The sequence below is a fragment of the Eumetopias jubatus genome, unplaced genomic scaffold, assembly GCF_037043125.1.
Source record: "Eumetopias jubatus isolate StellerSeaLion01/CBP00866 unplaced genomic scaffold, mEumJub1_p1.0 scaffold_3, whole genome shotgun sequence".
Lineage (NCBI taxonomy): Eukaryota > Metazoa > Chordata > Mammalia > Carnivora > Otariidae > Eumetopias > Eumetopias jubatus.
The window spans coordinates 149,304,691-149,329,457 of NW_028274809.1; the positions used below are offsets into that span (position 1 = coordinate 149,304,691).

Here is a 24,767-nt window from a genome sequence, read left to right on the forward strand (position 1 = left end):
AAGTTGTCCCATTTGTGTTACTTTGTAGTAAGCCTTACTACCCTGGTGACACAGGGTCTGCAGTGATACTCCATTTTATTGCCGATCCTGGCAATCGATTTTTTCACCAATAAAGGTTTAACAGTTTTATTCATCTTCCCAAAGAACTACAACCTTGTTTCATTGATTTCCTCTATTGTTAGTTTCAATTCAATTGATTTCTACTCTTTATTTCCTGTTTTCGATTTTTTTTTTTTGATTAAGGGTTAACTAAAATTATTGACTTGAGCCCTTTTTCTCCTTTTCTACCTAATGTAGGTATTCAGCCCCACAGATTTCCCTCCCAGTACTACTTTAGACGTGTACAAGTTCTGAAAGGTTGCATTTTCATTAACTTCAGTATTTTTTTTATTTCCCTTGAGTCTTTTTCTTTGACCCAAGGATTATATACAAGTGTGTTATATACTTTCCAAATGTTTGGATATCTTCCTGTTATCCTTCTGTTATTGATTTCTAGTTTGAGTCTTTTGGTGGAAGAACAAATTTGGTAGGATTTCAATTATTTTAAATTTGATGAGGTTTGCTTTGTGGCCCAGGATATGGTCTATGTTGGTATATGTTTTAAGAATGTGTACTCTGCTGTTAGATGGAATGTTCTTTTGCTTGATAGTGTCCTTATATCTTCAGTGATTTTCCATCTAGGTGTTCTACTGTGAACTGAGTTGTGAAGTCTCCAAATCTGTGGATTTATCTATTCTAGTATTTTTCCTTCATCTGTGCACATCTGAGGTTTGAGGTGTACACTTAGGATGGGTCTTTGGTGGAATGACTCAAAAATACATCTTTTACTCTGAGGTCTACACTATAGGATATTAAAATAGCCACAAGCACCTTTTGATTGTTTGAATAGGTCTTATCTCTTCACTTTGTCTATATCAATATATTTAAAGTGAATTTCTGATAGAAAGCATATAATCAGGTGGTGTTTTTTCATCTACTCTGCCAATCTCCTTTAATTGGCATAACCATTTACACTTAATTATTATCATGTTAAAATTTCACTCTAATATTTTTTGGATACTGTTCATTCTGTTTGTTCATTTTCTTTCCCCTGTCTTCTTGTGGTTTACTAAAACATGTTTTAGAATGCCATCTTTTTGATTTATCATGTTTTTTATTTATAGCTCATATAGCTTTTCTAGAGGTCGCTCTAGTTACATATTATATCAAAGCTTACTGGCATCATTTTATAAGCTTGAGTGAATTGTACAAACTTTCCCTCCTGTTGTGAATCAAACGGTGTCCCTCAAAATTCACATGTTGAAACCCAAACCCACAATGTGACTATATTTGGAGATAAGGCTTTTTTAAATTTTATTATGTTAATCACCATACATTACATTAGTTTTTGATGTAGTATTCCATGATTCATTGTTTGCGTATAAGATAAGGCCTTTACAGAGATAGTTAAGATTAAATGAGATCATAAGGATAGGGCCCTAATCCAGTAGGACTCCTGTCCTTTTAAAAGGAAGAGACACCAGGATTGCACACCCACAGAGCAAAGGCCATGTGAGGACACTACAAGACAGCAACCATCTGCAAACCAGAGAGAGAGACCACATAAGAAACCAGCCTGCTGGCACCTTACCATGACTTTAAGCCTTCCAGCCTCCAGAACTGAGAAATTACATTTCCATTTAAGCCACCCAATCTGTAGCCTTTTTGTTAGGGCAGCCCAAGCTAACACACTTCCCTTTATGCACCTTTACCCTCCCAACTTAGAGTATAGTTGTTTTAAGTATTTCTTCTACATAGATTTAGAACCGCATCAGACAGAATTTTTGCTTCTACCAAACATAATTTAGAAAATTCAAGACAGGTGTTTATAGTGAAACCTGGAGACAGACTATTATGTTCTGATACTCCAGATTTCATTTCAACTTATTTTTTAGCTTGCATCCTATGATACTGCTCCAGGGGATAAAGACAGGCATCACCTCAAAGCTGCCAGGTGAAAAGAGAGATCCATGTTCTCCAACTGGTCTCTGCTGACATCTTAGGAAGAGGTTTCTTCTTTTTTTTTTTTTTTTTTTTTAAGACTTTGAGAGCGCCCACGCACGGGGAGCGGCAGAGGGAGAGGGAGCTCGGTCCCAGGACCCTGGGATCATGATCTGAGCCTAAGGCAAAAAGAAACCTGCCTCATTATGCTCAAATAACCTCCACTAGAACCAATGGGAGGTGAGGTTTGTTTCCAATATTTTTTGCCAGTTGTACTAATTACCCTTTTTTTAAAAATTGCATAAACAGACAAGTCACTGTTAAAAAAAAAAAAGCTATTTCTAGAAAACTAAACCGAAGGCTTTGAAAAAGTTTTTTCAGTGACATTTTGAAAAGTGCCATAGAAGTAGATGTGGACACTAGTGTATATTATTGAGAGACATCAGAATGACTTTTTAAGAAGAATTCTATACTCTCTACTTTTTAAGAACCTCTACATTTCTGTTCCGTCTTAAAATACCAATATGAGGAAGATAATGCATCACGGATGTGGTTTAATCAACCTGTGTCTACTCTAAGTAGGCACAGGCTGGCCTCCACATCAAAAGTCTAGAAAAAAAAAATGGACTTTTAATCTTTTGAATCCAAGGGATATTTAGGCTATATGTGAATCATTTATCATTCCCTGCTTTTGCCAATTTTTCTAAAAACCAATAGCATTAGCAAGGACTTCCTCAGTAGACACACACTTCCACCCAAGAACTTTCTAAGTAGGTGAAATCATACGTTTTTTTCATTTTGCTTTTTTGTATTATTTTCCTATAATGAACTCTTTTCGTAATAAGAAAAAAAATTTTAATTACCCAAAAGAATCATCTTACATAAACGCCTAGGGAAACACAAAGTTATTTTGCTAAAAATCAATATAAGAAACATCCTGAAAGGGGAAAAAAAATATCACTGGTCACATGTGACAAAGTAACAAATTTTATACCTTAACCTTAGAAGGTCAGCTTTAATACTGTGTAATATCCAAATCCAATTTACATTCCTCTGTCAGAGTAATATATCACCAAAGCTGAATATAATTATAGCTTATTTTAGCTTTCATTTTCACCTACTCTTAGCAAGGTGACTAAATACTTAAAATGAACGGGGTGGGGGGGGGACAAAGCAATTAACATGCCCCGTAGGGCAAAACAAACATACACCCACATCCCAACTGATGGCCCATCCATGAAAATTACACTAAATTATACAGCCAGACAGGGAATTCAGAAATTCAGGAACTAAATAATGTTCTCATTTAAAAATCTACCAAACTTCAAAATGTAATCATTAATATGTGTATTTTCTAGGAATTGACTTTTAAAGGAATCATGTATTTAAAACCAATCACTTATTCTCACTTCTAATATTAAATGAAACAGTAGAATAACAAACTAAGAAGTTTATTCTCCTGGTTACTTTTTAACTCTAATATATTGAAAGGTATAAAATGTCTGGAGAAAAGTGTTCAAAATAAAAAGAAAAGAAAACCAGATGAACTGCTGTGATGAAAAACAAATCACCAATATAAGAAACATGAGCTGTTGATCTTTAGATGAAAAAAGAGAACTATAGAGGTAAAATAACATATCCTAGCATGTGCTCTGATCAAAACTTTATTCCACTATTAAAAGAAACATTGTAAAAAAAAAAAGAAATCTCACTGGGAATGTATTAAATATGAGTAAGGAAGTTTCTTAATATCAAATCAAAACATCATTACTTCAGGAAAGCATTAATGAATTATTCATCTTAAATTGACTAATTTGACAACTAATGTATGAGGGGAAAAGAAATCATTACATTGCAGGTCTTCCATCATCTGTTTTCACCCTAAGTACTTGCTGCCCAACACTTGTCCCATAAACTTCATTAAGTCTATCATCTGCTCCTGATTCTATCAAGTTCATTGCTATGTTCACTCAGCTGCAAATGAAACTATTTCATCTTTCAAGAGCCAATTCAAGTGTCCTTTGAACTCCCATTAAAGTTTCTCCATTCGCTTACTGGGTTTTACCCACCTGGCCCCAGATATCCCTCTAGTTACTGCCCATTTGTCTTTCTTTTAGAGGAAAATGTCTCAATTTCATCACAAGAATGGTCAGTAGTCCTTCACCGTCATTTATCCCATCTCACTTAATCTGGCTTCTGCCACCCAGACTCCACAAAATTGCTTTTCTCAATGGCCAACAACCTTCCTCTTGCCAATTCTGACAGTAGTATCTTATGACTGGTCTGAGCATTCTGTGTGGTTTGTCACTTTCCCTATTGAAACACACTCCCTCTCTCAGGCTCAGGAAATCAGTCTTTTTGGGTTCTCCTCCTCCCACATGACCACTCCTCCATCTGTTTTCCTGGTTGCTCTTGCCTTTCTGGACCATGGATAATTGCTGGAGATTCCCAGGTCTTGTGCTGGGCCTTCTTCTCTATCTTCACATACACACACATACACACACACACGCCCCTCCCTGTCCTACCTGAATTCTCAACTATTTTCAGGGCTTAATGTGCAATCCACATATAAACAGTAAGTATCTCTACATTCTCCACTGAGCTCCAGACTGCATTATCTTGCTGCTTGACATCTCAAACTGTGAAACTCAAACATATCAAACTTAACATGGTTAAAACAGACATTTTGATTTTCTCCAAAATTCATGAAACCAGTAACAAAACCATCTTCCCCTATCCAAGTTAATGGCACTACCATCCACCTATTTGCTCAGGTCACACAACCTAGGTGTCATTCTTGATTTTGTCCTTTTCATCCACACCCCACATCCAGTCTATCAACAGGCCCTACAGTTTCTCTCCAATCTGTTCGTATCTTTCTGATCTCCCTGTCCACTCTTTCCTCCCTTCAATCCATTCTCCCCATAGCAGTTCCTTTTAACAGCTAAATTTAGAAATAGATCATTTCCTGTGTAAAACTCATTAACAGCCTCACATTTATCTAGACTAAAAATCTTACCTCTCTTCCACATCACCCTAAGGCCTCTCATGACCTGGGCACTGCTCAAATCTCTGACGGCCCCATGGCCTCTGGGACTCCACCTCCCTCTCTCCACCCCCTTGCCTCACTGTTTCCGCACCTTAGGGTCTCTGCTGCCTAGGAGGTGCTCCAGGCCCTGCACCAAAGCCTGAGCCTCTCTTAACTAATTCCTCGTGTTCTTAAGCTCTTAAACTTGACCACCTCAAAGACATTCTCTGACCAGCTTGCACCTAAAAGCCCTCTATCCATCACTCTCAGTCCTTTTTAACTGAAGTTTTATCTTCTATTTATTACATATTTTCTAGATCTCTCCCCCATATGCCTCATTACTGTGATACCTAGCAGAGTACCTGAGAATTCTTGTTGCATGAGTAGATTGACAGATACATCCTGTTACTGTTGCATTTTATCCAGACCACACACTTAAAGATTTAATTAGGTAAGAGCTGGTGGTATCACTTACTCTACTATGTGTTAGACATTTCTCTCCAAATGGAAACTCAGTAATTTGAAGACAGGGAGAAGCCCTTGTACCTTTACTAGTTTTCCAATAGAGACGTATGTAAAGACACTCAAAATACTTGACTCCCCTATCCTGAAAAATGAGCAGTATACGGTCTCATGCATCTTTATTTCATGCTTTAATTTCCGTTCTTTTTGCTATTCAACTCCATTTTACACCCTGATCTCCTGAGTCCCATATTACAGTTCCATAACAACACAATATTCTGTGCACCTCCTCAGAAATCCCTAGCATGGTAGGGAGAGCAGCCATACCTACAGAGACTCAAGAATGCAAAGGCTCAAAATAAGGGCACCAAGAATATCACATAACTTTATCATCTGTAAAACTATTATCCAAAAGGGAAGCCTCTAGTGACATGTGGATTTAAGTTTAAATTCCATTCCTTAGTCACATTAAGCACCATTCAAGTGCTGAATGGTCACGTTTTGAGTACTCAAGAGCACAGACCAAGAACATTTCCTGTACAAAGTTCTACTAGAATTCTGCTCCAATGAGCCTACTGTCTCTTTAGCTCCACAGAGGCACTCCAAGTGACCTCAGTGGATCCAACCCTCATGTGTTTATCTTTTATGAATTTCAACATATGAAAGATGTTTAATATATGAAAACTATACCTATTTCCTTCTCATATATACTGATTACCCCATAACAAAAGACCTAGAAATCCATGGCCAATATGGGTGATAAAGTTGAGTTTTATTTCACAAGGTTTTCTGAATCATAAAAATTAAAACTTCCTTCTATTGCCAATATTATTTCACCTACCTTTGTATTAAGGCCTTCTATATACAGTTGATCCTTGAACAACGTGGGTGTGTTAGGGGTGCTAATTCCCACGGCACAGTGGAAAATCCACGTATAAACTTTTGACTCCCCAAAAACTTAGCTAATAGCCTAATGTTGACCAGAAGTCTTACCGATAATATAGCCAGTCGATTAACACATACGTTGTATATGTGTTTTATACTATACTCTTACAATAAAGAAAGCTATAGAAAATGTTGAGAAATTCTAATAGAAAACAGCTGTGGATAAGCGGACACACACAATTCAAACCTGTGTTGCTCAAAGGCCAACTGTAGTTATGTACTTTTTTTATGTATAGATACAACAGGACAAAATTTGTATTTTTAATTCTTTACTTAACTCACCACGCAATGTTTTTGGTTTTGGTTTTAAAAAAAGAAGGCTCCACACCCAGCTTGGGGCCCAACACAGGGCTTGAACTCACGACCCTGAGATCAAGACCAGGACTGAGATCGAGAGTCAGACGCTTAACCGAATGAGCCACTCAGGCGCCCCACCAAGCAATACTTTCAAAACATCATAACAAGGCCAAAAAATTAGTATAAAGAAGAAACTACATAGACTCTTTGTATGTAGGATACTAAATAACTAGGGAGTGTTATGGCCTACAGTTCAGTAATTTTTCCACTGAATATATACGTATCTTTGAGAAAGAAACAGAAGTATTCAGTAAATAACATCATACTGAAAACGGTTATAGATTTGAACATAGAAGGCTTACGTTCTCTAAGGACACAGACAATTATCATTGAAAAGCGAAGTTTCTTGTATTTCACCTCTACGGTCGGGAGCAACTGTACAAGTTTAAGAGCAGTACTTCCTCCAAATTGTTATAACGCTACCTTTTGTCGTCTGTTAAACAGTAATCTAGTCTTTTTGAATAGTTTTCAGTCACATATTCTTTTATGCTGAAATATCAAACTACTGTATTTTAAAAAGGTTTGAGACCCTATGTTAATTGTGACTGACTTTACATATGAATAGAATATTTTTTGAAAAAATTAATCTTGGCTATTCAAATGGCAATTTATATTTTATTTTACATAGACTAGGAGATATATATATTATAAAGTAGATTGAAAGGATTTTACAATTCTAGGACCTTTCAGGTCAAGTATAAATTGAGCTACACAGCTCTTATTCACCGTGTACAGAAAATATGTATTTCTCAGTTAAAAGCAATTACTATATTTTCAATGTACTGTACTTTTATTGTTAACCTTGCATTCAAAGTCAAAGCTTTTCAGACACAGAGTTAACTTCGAAACCAAATAATTATAACACATTTTAATACATCTACAACCCAAAACCAAGCCGTAGTATGAATGACAATACACAAAAGAGAAAGTCTCCTACCAGGGGGGACCATTCAGTCTTCTGGAAGGTCTCTCAAAGAAATTACACCAGCTTTGGAAGGACTGTGAAAGCAATGGAATGTACTGGCATGCCCTTTAAAATATCAGGTTAGTACTCATTTATGAATGTTAATATTTTCTTTCAGGGCATTTTTCATTAATATTTCATTCTTTTAAAAACACTTTGGAAAGGACTGCAAAATGACCTAAAATTAAGGTGCATTTTCAACAAATATTTCTTTAATAAGTAGTATTAAGGGTCATAAAAGTTATGAATCCTGAATGTTAATTTAGACAAATACAAAGCATATCCTAAGATACGTGGTATTGTCTAAAGAAATAAAGAATATTAACATCCTACCTATACTTTGACTTTTTATTGGAAACATAGAAAAACTACTTTGAAGAAGTCAAAGTGTATCTCCCTGAGAAAAGTTCTGTAAAATATGTATCCAACTAATACTTTTAACCTACCACAATGTTTCTATGATTTCTATGGTGCACCATATTGTCGATTCCCTCATCCCAGCTACAGCCAACCACAATGAAGTCTGCCATGGACTGTAGCTTTTGTACTGTCGGACACATCTCTCCTCCTCTCCATTTCTATTCCTCAATAGCTGTTATGAAACCCATTTCCTTTGCCTTATCCTTCCAAGGCAGCACTCCCTGCTGAAGGCAGCCTCCCAGGGATCACTCATTTCTTCTCTCAGGACTCTTGATATAAATGCTCATTCATCCTTCGAGGTTTTAAAAATCCTTTAATCTTTCAGACTTCAGTTCTTTTATTTATTCCCATAGTCCTGAACCTAACTTTGAGGATATAATCATCATGCAGTATTTATGTCAAAGAAGCAAGCAGCTACACAGAGGAACCAAGGTGTTTAAGCAGCAATGTCTAATAGATTTTTTTTTTACAGTGACATAAATGGTTTATATGTGCTGTTCAATTTGCTAGCCACTAGCCACATGTGCCTCTTGAGCACTTGAAATGTTTTGGATGTTCCCCCCGACCCCCCACTTATTTAAATACCACAACTAACTAGCAGCTACCTTATTAAAACAGCACAGGAAGGAAGACATAGAACCACCTGAATAACTTGCCTCTCTGGTATCATTAATTAAAGAACAAAAAGGGAGGGGAGGGAGGGAGGAATTTAAGAATGTAGATCACGAAGGAAAATCTTTACTCCTCTTGTCCACTTCAGGAATTATCACTATTAATAACACCATACATCCGTACATATTGTTAATTCTCAAACTTTTTTCTAAGACTTTTTTAAAAGAAAATTTTATAGCTGTCTTACTTTAAAACTCTAAAGCATGTCAGTGGAATAAAAATAAACTAGAGCATATTATTAGAACATTTACTATTCTCCTCCTTTCATTTCTACAAAGGGAGAAGCCTTCTACTATGTTCCCCAGAAGAGAACATTAGGGATTACTCACTCCATCTCATTATGTGAAGATTTCCCCACACCTCCACTACCCAGAAGGACTGAAGTATCCAACTGGTGAAAGTGGGGAAGGGATCCTGACCCTGACCTACAGTCGTCTGTTCTTCCTACTCATGACAACGTGACAAGTTTGATTCAGTGGCAATAACTACACTTCACCTTTGGAAGTCCCAGTTGTGCTCTGCAACTTAGCCTTTCTAGCAGTTCAGAGGTTAATCCTAACCTCACCTCGGTATCTACTTTAACATATTCAGAACTCAAGGTTAACAAAAGGGGTCTATCAGGATCTCCACAGAACCAGTAGTTTGCACGTATAGTGTAAAACAGGACAGCTGTTAGAGAAAATGAAACAAATGATAAAAGGTTTTTGTTTTTTTTTTTTTTAATGGCATCGAGGACTAAGTCATAAATAGAAAATGAAGCTCTTTGGGAGGCAAAACAAAAGTGAGATACTGAAAAAGTACCAAAGTCAATGTAGGGGCTGAGCACGAGACCATTTATTTAGCAGGACTCAACTGACAATCTTCAAATCGAGATAGTTTCAGGAAATTCAGAGCAGGATCGTCTTTTGTATTCTTAGAAAGTTTATGACCAGACCCTACTCCTGTAGTCTGGTCCTAGTAGCAAGATAAAGAACCTACATATCCAATGAAACTAAAAGCTGGAAGGAATGAGGATTCACCCTTTACTGATCTATACTGGGTCCCACTAAATAACGTACAGATGCTTGACCCCTGTCCTCGCTTCCCGTCTTCCCCTTCTGCTGCTCTGTTCTAGTTTCAAAGGGGCTGACTCTGGAGGCTTCAGCTCCCAGGGTTTGTAATCAGCTGTTCCCTGCTAGGTTTGAGCAGTGGGAAGAAGGAAGAAACAAGGGTAATGCTCTCCCCCACCACCCCCCACCTCTGCCTCAGAGGTTTCTCTGGCCACAGCTGCATCTTCCCCATGGATCCAGTTTCTGCCATTCAACACCAGACTGTTAGATTCCCGAAGAGAGTTCTCTTTCTCTCCCTCCAGCACAGGGGTGGAGCAGCTTCATGCTGCCACTAATCAAGTGTCTCACTGTTTCCTATTTGGTTTCTCAGTCTTCCCATCAGTTATTTAACCAATTGTTGGTTTTAACTTAAAAAAAAAAAAAAAAGAAAAAGCCTTACAGTGCCCTCTCTAGCATCTGTCTTCCTGTTAGGACTCTGACAACATATACGTTGCACAAAGATACATACATGCATATGTACAGTCTCATTCTGTTCCATTCCATCTCCTTCCTAGGAAAGCATCTTTGGTAAGACAAAAGCAACAGAGACTCCTCTAGAATCATAATGCAGTATAATTAAGCTTTAAGAAGAGGTCGTTCTTGGTAAGAGAAAGGTTTGACTTGTCCATGTTGTGGTTTAAGTGCTCTGAAGAACCTGTAACCCCCCCACCCCCACCCCACATAACGTCATTTAGATCCACTAGAGTAGGGGCTCTGCAGACAGGGGAGAAGAATGAAGGATGAAGGCCTGAGGGACCGGCAGTGACAATCAAGGAGGGACACTAAGTCTTCTTCACTCAGGGAACACCCTACCCCTCATCATATGCATTGTCCCTTCCCCCAACCCTGGGACGGGCAGAGGATGCAGGAAACCCAGACTTTCTACCCATTCACTCCCTCCATGAATTTCTAGGACAGCTTTGAGGACTACTACTATATTCTACAAACCTCTAATGTCAATCCCTGATTTTCAAAAAAATTAAAAACACCGCTTCACCCAGATAAAATGAGCCATCTCAAATACTTATTTACCACATTAATGAGGGAACCAGCAAGATGACGACCCTGGTTCAAAAAGAATTAGAAAAGTCAAAGAATTTAAAGTGACTTAAAAGATAGACAAATGCTAATTTAAATACAAGACTGATATCCTGCAGAGCAATAAAACAGCAACTTCTAAGGTTCATCTTTAAAAAAAAAAAATAAAAGTGTTCGGGTGCCTGGGTGGCTCAGTTGGTTAAGCGACTGCCTTCGGCTCAGGTCATGATCCTGGAGTCCCGGGATCGAGTCCCACATCGGGCTCCCTGCTCAGCACGGAGTCTGCTTCTCCCTCTGACCCTCTTCCCTCTCGTGCTCTCTCTCAAATAAATAAAATCTTTAAAAAAATAAAAAAATAAAAGTGTGCAACAGTAAGGTAAAGTAAAATAAGAATATTAACATACTAACATATGCACTTAAAAAAATCTGGGGCAAAAACACTCAAGAAACTATTACAAGAAGTTCACCACTGACCAGCAGGTCTGACAATCAAATTGACAGAAAGGAGGAAGGCTTTTACTTTTCCGTTTATATCCTTCTGAGAAATTTGGATTTGGGGCAAATTTAATACTTTTTTTCTTAAACTAGAGATCTAACAAATATAGTGATCCAAAGGGTCACCTATACCCCAATGTTTATAGCAGCAATGTCCACAATAGCCAAACTATGGAAAGAGCCCCGATGTCCATTGACAGATGAGTGGATAAAGGAGATGTGGTGTACACACACACACACACACACACACACACACACACACACTGGAATACTACCTCAGCCATCGAAAAATGAAATTTTGCCATTTGCAATGACATGGATGGAACTAGAAGGTATTAGGCTAAGCGAAATAAGTCAATCAGAGGAAGACAATTATCATATGATCTCACTGATATGTGTAATTTAAGAAACCAAACAGAGGATCATAGGGGAGAGAGAAAAATGAAATAAGATGAAATCAGAGAGGGAGGCAAACCATAAGAGACTTTTAACTAAGGAAACAAATGGAGGGTTGCTGGAGGGGAGGGGTGTAGGGGGATGGGGTAACTGGGTGATGGGCATTAAGGAGGGCATGTGATGTAATGAGCACTGGGTGCTATATGCAACTGACGAATCACTGAACTCTACCTCTGAAACTAATGATACGCTATATGTTAATTGAATTTAAATAAAAAATATATAATTTAAAAAAAAAGTAGAGGCAAATCAAGTCACTTTCTGACAAGAGTTTTACCCTCAAAAGAATTTTGTCAAGGGAACCTAATGATATACTTGAAGCAAGAGTAAAATCATCAGAGACAAATGAAAAAGACCTAAGAAGGAATGATTATATGCGTGTGCAAACATGTATATATATACACTTATTTGTAGTTTAACTCAATAGTAACAGCTAATCTGTGATACTGAAAAAATTAAAATATCACACAAAACTAACATGCAAATTAACTGAGGGTGACTGTTATTCTTAGGTTCAAAATAAGGGATATTGCTTATTTTTGTCCCTTTTATGTACATACGTGCATATTAAATTTCCTTTTTGAGTGTGTACAAGTTAACTTTCTTCTCTAAGATCAGAAAGGGAGTAGGTCTTCCAGATTAGCAAGGAAAAAAGTGACATGAAAGATTTAAAAACCTAGGCAAGAGAATTTAAGGAAGAGGAGAAAGAATACAGAAAAGGAACAAAGAGCAGAAGAGAGTATGGAAAGGGAGATGAACACGGTCAAAGAAGCATAAACTATTTTACAGAGGCTATGAAGACAAAGATTATCAGAATTGTTTTAAAAAGCATTTGCATGCTACTTACAATAGCTTTGCATAAAACATAAGGAAATAAAAAGGCACAAAACAGTATGAATTGTGAGGATATGTGAGTAGTTGCACACATCAACATATATAAATCTATGAAACAGAGAGGAAAAAAGCCCCAGAAGAATGCATGAAAGATGCCGCCATTGCCACCAAGTTCAAAACGACATAAAACCAAATAATACATGAATTAAGAAGACCTATATGGTGAAACTACAATGAAAAGAAAAAAAAGTCCGAAATTCAAGACAGTGCTAATCACAGCAGTGGGTGAAGAGGACATAAAACTTAGCAAGGATGCATGGGAGCTTTAAAGTTACAAGCAGTATTTCTAGCTTAGCCTCATTAGTAGGCAAGTGGGTACTTGTTTTACTCCTATGACAAAGCCTTTTTTATATATTTAACATTTTATAAAAATAAGATTTTGAACAAGTATTGATAACTTCAAAATATTGGTCTTGACTTTTTTCTCCAGATCACATTGATACCAATGAATACGTTGATCTCGTTGCTTGCCACAGCCTTTTCTATTTGTCTCTTTACACGTGTGGTCCATGGCACAAAGTATGTCAATTCCAAAATTAGACTCTTCCACCAGCTTTGTGTTTAAGCCCAGAAATGGAGAAAAATTAGATTCCAAACACGACACTGATCAAATGGAATAACGACCCGCAAAGGCTGTTCACTTGCCTTGCAGTAAACGTACATTTTGCACATTTTTCTAAAGTGATTTTTTGAAGTTATTAACTTTCAGACCTAGTTCCAAAACCTTAGAAATTTAACAAAAAGATGTTAGCAAGAAAATAGGTCTTGTAAACTGCAAAATGTACATGTTAACTGTAAGTAAAGGAAAATAATGCCTAAGATCACAACACACGGGACCGGATAGACTGGATTTTCTGAGACAGAAATCGTGCCTTTGACAGCTGCATCAAATTGAGAAAATGAAGATATATTCTGTAACTAATATGCTATATGCATAGATGAGTATGGACTAAAATGCTAGATATATCTATCATAATAATGTTAGTGTCTACTCTTTTACGTTTCCACCTCAAAGTGTTCAATAGCTCAAACATAATTGTTGCCCATGTCAAGATCCATTAAAAGTTGTAAGTGGCAATTTGAAGAAGTTGGTCTTTTCTTGTGTTCCAAAAGTAAAGCAACTGTGTCTTTTAGCTTAAAACGGTCACCAAGAATATTGAATAATCAATAAAACTTCAAAACAGAAGAATTCTGTGTTCTTCAAATCAACTCATCATAAAAGGTGGCAAATAACATGGTATTTAAAGCACCGGTTTTCATATAATTCACTGCTGTCTGGATGGTAAAATGTTGACGTGGCTCATAATTGGTAGGCAGAGTTTCAGAAGTAGATAAATGGCTCTAAAAGTATTGCATATCTGGGAGGGCGTGGGGTGGAGGGAGGTTTCCTTCTTGTTCCTTGATTTTTTTTTTTAAATAAAACCCAGTCCCAAACCAGCGTGGGAGAATCATCATTAATCAGTTCACATGTTTCACTCTCACCTCTATTCACAGACATTGAAGAATATTTTAACGCTGATTTACTACAGGTCTAACAAGGATCTCAAAAGCTGACAAAGTCTAATTCTTTTTCTCTTGAAACTGAGTCACACACTACACATTAAAAAATACATGTATATGAAAAACTGACTTTAACAATAGTAGACACAAAACTAATAGCCAAGTCCAAAGATTTGAACATAGGCAGAATTTCAACTTTTACACATCCAGGAAAGTCATTCCCCAAATTGAAGCACTGCACACAGAGAGATTCTTGAGTCTCCTCTCGTCTCTCTACACCATGTGCCACAATTTCAGAAAAACCTCTCCAATGGTAAGATTTCTATCATTTTCGATTAAAAAGACTTTTATAGGAAACATCCACAGCTTGTAGATACCTAATATATTCTAGAATTGGCCTTTCTTGGAAAAATAATTCCAATTTCTAAAATAAGTTTCAAGTGAAAGAGACAAAGGATTATTTCCCAGTAGTTTAAAGCAAAATCACATAAAATTGTATCCACTGGAATATACATGAATTCGTACATAAAACCCTTTCACAGTTTTTCTTTTGCTACCATTTTCATCTAATCAAATTATGAAGATAAAGGGAAGGGTCTACTTCTAATTAAAAAGCCATGAATAAATCCATTGCTCAGTGGCTGCCAGATAAACTAAGACATGAGTGCATCTTCCCAGTCAACTCCGAACACCCTCTTCCTACTTTTAAACTCCTTAAGGGCATGGGTCCGCTTTGCTATTTACCCAAGCACCGCATCTAAGACAGTGCCTGGTAAATATCAGGTGCTCAGCAATTATTTTTTAAATATATTAAAGAGGTACAGATTATACTGGAAACCAGAGCTCTTCACGTATGATGATACCTTTCAAATTCCCAGTTCAACTTAGTCTCTAACAACAGCCAAGGTAAAACTGAAGGAAACTAAAATTAAACTTCATGTTTCAATCAACAGATCTTCACTGAGGACTTATGTGCTGTGCACTGTGCCTGGTTAAGAGAAGTACATAAGACATATGAAGTCCCTGGCCTCCTGCCCATCACACTTCCATCTAAAGAACAGTCTGGAAGTAGGGTAAAATGGAAAAACAAAGATAAAGTTGAAATATACCGAAATATACTTTGTTCACTTTTCATACTCCTCAGTTAAACCTCACTCGCTTTCATGTCTCAGCAGGTAGGGTCTTTTTGTTTTAAACAGTTGTTACTGCCAAGGATTTTTTCATACTGTAGCCAAACTTCAGAAATGTCCAGAAAAGTACTAATCAGAGAGGATATCAAAGAGATTCTATTATATATTATTAACTTCCATAGTCATTTTAGCCCTAATATGTATTTATATACAAATAAACATACATCTAATATAGATATATTCTCACACAAAAACAAGCATTCATTTATTATACAAAAGAAGCCAAAACTGATCTACCTTAGAGCCTTGCTGCTCTGAAATCCTGATTTTATCACTGCTTTTTTTTTTTTTTTTTTTTAACAATTTCTGCTTGAAGTTTTTCAAGAATATCCTGAGTTTAAAAGTCTAAAACCTGATTTACAGAGACATCTGTATTAGTGTTGCCAGATCCAGGACACCTAGTTAAATTTGGATTTCAGATGAACAACAAAAATTTTTAGTGTTAGTATGTCTGAAATCCAGATTTTATTGGGCATCTATTTTTACTTGCTAAATCTGGCAATATCAACCTATGTGCTCCTATTTATTTCCAATAAAGAAAAAGTTAACTAATGGTATTTCTATGTCAAACAAAATTTCAGCCAATATGTATACAATACCAAAATTCAGAGTGAAACTCATTTTTATTATGTTATGTTAATCACCATACATCATTAGTTTTTGATGTAGTGTTCCATGATTCATTGTTTGCGTATAACCCCCAGTGCTCCATGCAGTATGTGCCCTCTTTAATACCCATCACCAGGCTAACCCATCCCCCCACCCCCCTCCCCTCTAGAACCCTCAGTTTATTTCTCAGAGTCCATAGTCTCTCATGGTTCGTCTCCCCCTCCGATTTCCCCCCCCTTCATTCTACCCTTCCTGCTATCTTTTTTTTTAACTCAGTTTCTAATCATGATTGTTCTCTTTTAAAAAAAACATCATAAATTTAAAAGAAAAATTTTTTAAGATGGGGGGTAGAGCATGCACGTGAGTGGGCGGAGCAACAGAAAGAGAAGGAGAGAGAAAATCTCAAGCTAACTCCCGGCTGAGCACAGCCCAAAGTGGGGCTCTGTCTCACAACCCATGAGCTCTTGACCTAAGCCGAAATCACAAGTCAGACGCTTAACCAACTGAGCCACCCAGGAACCCCAGTTTTTTTAAATTTTAAGAAAAAAATAAAAATTTTTGTTTTTAAGTCCATAGGGTATGTATCACTTGGTAATAAATACAAAAAGTACTGACACTATATTTCATCATGCATATAAATATTACATGTTCACTTTTTATCTTGAGACAATCATTGATGTATATACCACCTATTTGCAGGTACATGAAGAAAGTATTAAATAAAAGTAACAGATTAATGACATCTGTTTAATTTACTAACATGCCCCAATGATGTTTGGACAGATGAATTACCTCACAGGATTACTAGTCAAAGACACGCGGAGGGACTCCAGACATGTGACAAGTCTCTCATCTGCACACCCCATTTTCAGTTCATGGATGAATTCCTGAGGTGAGATCTGTCGCCTACTCTTAAGACTTCCCTGTAAATTAAAGAAAATAAATTGATCTTCATTAAAGTAATATCAATTACATTAATCCCCCCTTTCATATTAGCAGCTACACATGACTACACTGAGTATTATTTTGAGGGAATGATTTCCTTCTGCCCACAAATACAAAGCATAATCCAGGATATTCACAAAAAATAAAAACATCAAAAAGGTTTGCAAATTAAAAGGACTTTTTCAAATCCCAAATATCATGGAAAACAATCAAGTATTTACTACAGAAATATCTGAAAATATAGTCCTCTATTTTAGGCCCATGCAAAATAAAAAGCAAACCTCAATACAGGAACAACCCTCTCAAAATTAGTATTCCAAGCACCACAAAAAAGGGCCCTAAGTCATTAATTGACTCAACTACCATCAAGTGCCCAGTTCTAAGCACAGGATACACAGAGATTATCAAAACCTAGGTCTGGCAAGAGAAATGCAAGCAAGGAAATAACACTTCTCAGCGCAGTCTAATTCCTATAACGGGGTACCAAGGCACTCAGAGGAGGAAGCCCTAGCTTGGTGAAGCAGATGAGGGAAGCCTGAGGAACAGGGAGAAGGGAAGTCAGTTCAGGACACTAAGAATTGGGAACTCCTTCCAGACTACCACATGGCATACATGTACAACCACAAAGAAAACCAGAAGCACTTAAAACAGAATGAGGATAGCAGCCAGATCATGAAGGGACAGAGCACCACTCTCCAATTAGATTTTCCAGGGCAGTTTTGGAAGGCTCACTGTGGCAGATTGTAAGAGTTGGAGTTCGCTCATTATGCAATATTTAGTACCTACTAAGTGCCAGACACTGTTCTAAGTGTTACACATAGAACAGTACACAAGGGACAAAAATCCCTAGATGCATGGAGCTTTCTTCTCCATGGAGAAAAAGCTAGGCAGACAATAAATGAAATAAGCAGGTAAAACAGTTGCTTTGTGGCTAGTAAAAAGTGCTCCAGAGAAACAAAAGCAGAGAAGAGGATTAAGGAGCCCAGGAGGTGGTTGGCAATTTCAAACAGGGTGCTCACAGAAAAGACTCACAGAAGAATCTGAAGGCCTCAGACTTGAGTATTACAATAAAGGTCTGAAGGAGATAGAAGTAAGCATACTGGTAACTGAAAAGTTGTGATGGAAGGGACTGTACCCTCACAGGCCACCAAAGGAACTTTGACTTTTACTCTCATACCAGAAACATCAGAAGACCTATTAAGAAGACACATAGTCCAGATAGAAAATGATGAGCATGATGAACAATAAAGTCCAGAACCGTATCTATGTCAGTTACAGATTATACATCCAAGGGGAAGGAATTAATACATGTTCAAAAGCAGGTTAGTAGGGATGGCAGGAAATGAGATGCATTTTTTTTCATTTCTTTCTTATTATTAATTTGACATAATATTGTCCAAGGAAACATTCCCAATAATGCAAAATAAATTAGCACTGGAAAGACTGATGGTTTTCATCAACTGCAAAGTGGTAATTTACTAAAGAATACTCTGAGATTTTGCTCATAAAATTAAGAAAAAGTGGAAAGGGAAAATGAAATGGTGAAAAGAACAGTGAAAATAAGCACTTTTTAAAAAAAATCAGTGACTATCATTAAAGAGAATACATTTAACTTGTACTGACAGCATTTCTCAGTAAATTTTTCTGCTTTAAATTACTAAAGTATTGCCTGTTCAACACAGAAAATTTGGAAAACAGAAAATAGGGGAGAAAAAGTGCCTCAAAATGAGTATTAATCTGATATTTCTCCTTGAAGTGTTTTTTTCATCATGTAATATGTACATAATATCCCACATATATTCATAAACACCTGTACTTTACTTTCAAAAATATTAGAGCATATTGTTTGGTAAGCTTTTTAGTCATGTTTCATAAACATATCCCAGTATCTTAAGTGAATTTTTTTTCCCTGCCTACAGGCTATTAACATACCTAATTACTTACCTAATTTAGACCCGTATCACTGGGCATGTAGGTTGCCTAGCATAATTTCTTGGTATCTTAATTTTTCAAGTTTCCTCTCAGGCCATATTGTCAGGCCAATATTTTTATCCAAATATATACCAACAGAAGTTAAACCAGATGATCTTTTTGTAGTACTTGATATTTATAGTACTTGATTCAGTACTCTGAATTTATCACTGAAATAATTATGATGGGGGAGAAGGGTTCAAAATAAACCAAAACTGAACAGATCAATTGATTCCCTTCAACAATAAATGGGTAAGACCATATAGTCAATACTTTTAAAATATAAGAATAAAAAGCAGTAAATGCATTAAAAAAAAAAAAAAAAGCCGTTACCTCCCCCACCACTTAACCGTATCTTTCAGAGGCAATCATTTTCATTCCCTTAACTGTTTCTTTTAATGGCTACTTAATATGTCTAAATAGCAGATTACTCTGATCTCTCTAAACTACTAAGTTTTCAGTATTACCTTTGACTTCTATTATGAAAGCTAATGATTTAGTTATCTTAAAACATTGGAATTTGTACTCTTCCACCATCTGACTATAGTGAAAGGTAAACTCAATTGAGACAAAAGAGGTCAATTCCATGAAATGGAAGTTCTAGGAGATCCAGAGATTTCTGGATAACTGAACTTAGTAGTTCTTTAGTTTGTTTCATGACACGAAATAGAACATCATATACCCCCATTCATAAAGTCTTCCAGCTACTCTAATTCCCATGTTTGTCACACCAACATGTTGGTCCCCCTAAAAGTGAGAACACAAGCAGCACGTTGGCTCTACCATTCCTATTCAGTATTGTACTGGAGATACTAGTGTGGTAAGGCAACAATAGATTAGGAAAGTAGTAGTAAAACTGTATTTGCAAATGAAATTATCTACATGAATTTAGCAAGATCACAGGAATAAAAGCTCAACCTTTTTTATTTCTAAATACTACTCACAGTGGGGAAATAAAATTTTACTACTTATCATTTTTAATAGCATCAAAAAGCCCTCACAAAATAATCAGGCAAATTTTTAACAGAAGAAGAGAAATACTTCTATTCTGAGAAGTACAAAACATTGTGAAGAGGTATTGAAGGTCGTGACCTAAATAAATGATGTTATGCCAGGCTCATGGATCAGAAAACTCGGTACTAAGACATTGTTAAGAAATACATTTTCTGAAGAACAGTCTATATATTCAATATAATCACCATCAAAATCCCAGCAAGTTTTGCAGAAATTGAGAAGCAGCTTCTAAAATTTATATGGAAATGCAGGAACCCTAATAGAATAACTTAAAATAATAAAGTTGGGGGGATTTCATCTGATTTCAAAATTTACTATAAAGCTACTGTAATCAAGTTAGAATAGTATCAGTAGAACAGAGTCCAGAAATACACTTGCACCTACGTGGTCAATGATTTTCAACAACGGTGTTAATGGAATTCAATGGGGCAAGAAGAACCTCCTCAACAAACAGTGTCGGAAGAACTAGACATCCAAATGAGAGAAAGTGAATCTAGACCTTAGACCTAAATGTACAAGCTAAAATTTAACGTCTACAAGAAAACACAGACGAAAATCTTCACTACCATCAGGGAGGCAAAGATTTCTTAGGACAAAAGGCACTAACTATAAAATTGATAAATTAGACTTCATCAAAATTTAAACCTTCCATTTTGCAAACAACTCTTAAGATAGTTTCATTAACACCATGAAAAGCAAGCCACAGACTAGGAGAAAAATATCTGCAATATGAGCTAAGATGTGTACAGTCTGAGACTTTATCCTACATAACAAGCTACATGAGTCTGTTACTGGTTTGTAAGTGCTGGTAGAAAACATATGAGTCCTTAGTTAGGGACAAAGGACTTGATTATACCTCTACTGGTTCCCCAAACCACCAAGTCCCGTATGGGCTCCCTGACGGATGCCTGCGCATGCAGTGGATTGCATTATAGGACACTAAGCTTGGGGGACTCACCAATTTTATAATGAATAATAACAAGCCTGCTCACTGTCTACAGGGAGACCTAACCACCTCTCAAGGCAGCTCACTGCAAACACAAGACTAAGAAATGGTTTGGGTAAGGAGAACTCAGGCCTTCCATTCTTGAGGTAACCAGAATAAATATACAGGGATACTCAGGGCCCATGGCGGACTGCCTCTCCCAACAACAAATGTATCTCATAAAGATCTGTATTCAGAACATTTAATGAAGGCCTACAACTCAGTAGAAATAAAACAGCCCAATTAAAAAATGATCTAAAGAGTTTACCAAAGAAGATATATGAATGGTCAATAATAAGAAATGACATTCAAAATCATTTGTCACCAGGGAAATGCAGTTTAAAACCGGGGGGGGGGGGGAGAACACAAATGGAATATTACTACACACCCCCTAGAATAGGGAGGATGTGAAGCACCTAAAACTCACTCACAATACTGGTAGAATGTAAAATGGTATCACCACTTTGACAAAAAGTTTGGTAGTTTCCTTTAATTAGACACAGAACAGGGGCGCCTGGGTGGCTCATTCGTTGGGGGTCTGCCTTCAGCTCAGGTCATGATCCCAGGGTCCTGGGATCGAGTCCCACATCAGGCTCCCTGCTCAGCAGGAAGCCTGCTTCTCCCTTTCCCACTCCCCGCTGCTTGTGTTCCCTCTCTTGCTGTGTCTCTGTCAAATAAATAAAATCTTTTAAAAAAATAAAAAAATAGAACAGCAGACTCAACAATTGCACAGCTAGGTGTTAAGCAGGAGGAAAAACCAACAACAACAAAATTATTCATACAATGTTCACAGCAGCTTTATTCGTAAGAATCAAAGACTGGGAATAACACAAGCATTCATCAAGTTGTGGTATATCTTTACAATAGAATACTATGCAACAATAAACAAATTTACTGATAATGCAACCAGACATTAAAAAAAAAAAAAAAGAGTGCTGAGTTAAATCAAGAAAAAGTACATAATGTATGGCTGCATTTATATGAAAGACCAAGACCAACCTGTCAATCTTTTGTCCAGCGACACTCTCAGGTTCAAGGCAGTGAAGCATATCTGTAAACAGTTTTAATTGTGTTTGGGTGGAAGGTAGGGGTAAAGACAGACAATATTTTAAATGCGGGCAGTAAGCAGATTTTTACCAATCAAAACTGGGAAGGACAGAATAATCTTACTGGCTAAAAATAATTCTTTATTACAGCCATAGTTAAGTGTTTCCAGTTTGAGCTATTATCTAAAAACTTCTGCATTTTCACCTGAGATTCCTTCCTCTTAATACCCTCCGCTCTCACCCAAACCCTCACCATCACCACTGCATCCTGGCACAGGCCTACTCCTACACATCAGATCTGGTTTGAGACTAACTTCCCGGGACAGGCCTTTAGTGAGCCACAAAAGGTGAGTCCCCCATCTATGGATTCTATGTTCTTAATGCTCACCACTGTATTAAAATAATTTTAACTACCATTTATTATGTGAAGGATATTTTGAGCACCTACTCTTTCCAGACCTTGTTTACATTGTGTAGATAGATGATGTAGATACAATGCAGATACACTGTTTACATGAAGTCCAAGTCAAAGACAACTCCTATCTAGGTTTTTGGCCCAAGCAAAAATGTGATGCTGTGTGCTTAAATGGGGAAGATGAAAGAAGCAAAGTAAGTGGTAGGGGAAGTAGCTATTTGAGAGTCCCAAGTCTGAGCAAATGATATTTTCCTAAGAAAATAACATTTGAGGGGCACCTTGGCTCAGGTCATGATCTCAGGGTCATGAGATCAAGCCCCATGTCAGGCTCTGCACTAAGCAGAGTGTCTGCTTGAAATTCTCTCTCTCCCTCTTCCCCTCTCCCCATTCATGTACTCTCTCGCTCTTAAATAATCAAGGAAGGAAGGGAAGGAGGGAAAGAAAGAGAAAGGGAGGGAGGGAGGAAGAGAGGAAGGATGGATGGGTGGATTTGAGCAGAGACCAGAATGAAGTTGGGGGGTGGGGGGGGCGGGAAATGTGGAAAATCTGCAAGAAAGGTGTTTTGAGCCAAAGGAAAAGGCAGAAAAGAACTGAGTAGATTCAAAGGACAACAAAAAGACATCTCAAAATGCCAGGGAACATGACAAAGAGTTGTAGAGAACAAGGAGACACACAATAAGCTGGTGGCTGGTCCTGGAGGCAGGGGAAAAACTGCAGTCTGAGTGCCAGATGTTTTTATAGGACTCTTGAGCTAAGAGTGTTTCTTACATTTTTAAAAGCTTGTATAAAGGAAGAGGAGGAAGAGGAAACACGGGCACCAGCACAAGTAACTGAAACCCTGGGTGACTTACAAAGCCTGAAATGTTTACTGTCTAGTCATTTCATACAAAAGTTTGCTAGTCCCTGAGGGGGTCTTACAAACCATGGTGAGGGCTTTGGGTTTTATTCTGAGGGAATGGAAAACTACTGGAAGTACCCAGCAGATAAATTTTAAGATCTATTAAAAATCGAACACTTTTAAAAGATTATTCTAGCTACTGTGTGGGAACAGACTCTAAGCAGCAAAACCTGAAACAAGACAACCAATTAGAAGGCTGGCATTCTGTCTGGTCAAGAGTTGACAAGTAGCCTGGTACAAGAAGCCAGTGACGGAAGGCATGAGATCGGCTCAATATGAAGTTAGACCAGACAACACTAGCTGAGAGTTTGGAGGTGAGGTGTGAAAGAAATTCAAAGATGATGCCAAAATTTTTGGTTTTTAATAACTAAGTGAGCAGCGCTGCCATCTACCGCTCAACAGCAGCATGAATGGTAGATTGGGGATGAGCCTGGTCAGAAGGTCAAGGGGAAAGCAAGAATGGACAACTCCTTTGAGCAGATTTCCATAAAGGAGAGCAAAGAACTGGGGCAGCAGCTGGAGGGGAACCTATAGTGGGATTTAGGGGGGTGGGGTAGGGAGCAGTTGGAACCCCACCATGTTTGCATGCTGATGGGAATAACCAAGCAGGGGGAAAGTAGGTACAGATGCAGGAAAACAAACAAGGAAAGAAAAAACTCTTAAGCAGATGACAAGGGTGTGGCCTATGATAAAAGAGGAAGGGCTGATGATACACAGTCACCGGTCAAGTGTATCACTGTAAGAAGAACCCAAGCACAGATGAAGGGAAAAGACTCAAGTAGACTGTTAGACCTGGTGATCAGGAAGTGAGGTGTGAAAGTTCTATTCTGATTGCATCGACCTTCTTGGGGATAGAAATAGCAATATAATTGGCTAAGAGTGAGGACACAGAGTTAGAGATAGAAGAAACGTATGAAATCTTTTTCAGAAAGTCACGAAGTGCACTGGCAAGGGCCATGTGGTAGGGTTACAGGCTAACATGTCGACTGTAGTCATTCAGAAAACACTAGCCAGTGTGGCTGCATGCTTCCTCCCAGCTGCGTGCCGTGTGAATGTGCAAAGGCAGAGAAGGTAGGAAGTTGAGTTTGACCAAGGGCAGAGTTTATATGGACCAAGAGGCGAACAGATTGTTACTCAAGGTAACAATGGAGTACGTGTCTAAAGTCAATAAGGAAAGAAGGGCGTGGTGGTTAGAAGGCAACGGACATAAACAAATGGTAGAGTCAATGAATCAGCAGTTCTAAAATGGTTATGGAATTCTTACAGTGGGAATAGTAAGTAAGCACAAAGATCAACAATACTCAGTCTGTAAACGATATTTATAGGTGGTATTTTAACCCGAGGCAATAAGTGGTTGAGATTGGGTAGAAAAACAAAGATTGTTGGAACTGAGAA

General features: G+C 37.5%; 1 protein-coding gene across 1 annotated transcript in view; it reads right to left on the bottom strand.

The window, feature by feature from the left end:
- Nucleotides 1-24,767, bottom strand: part of DIAPH3 (diaphanous related formin 3) — a 482,025-nt gene that overhangs the window by 356,481 nt on the left and 100,777 nt on the right. The window contains exon 4 of the mRNA XM_028105625.2: nt 16,891-17,021. Within this exon, the coding sequence (XP_027961426.1) occupies nt 16,891-17,021 (131 nt within the window). The remainder of the gene's footprint in view (nt 1-16,890; nt 17,022-24,767) is intronic.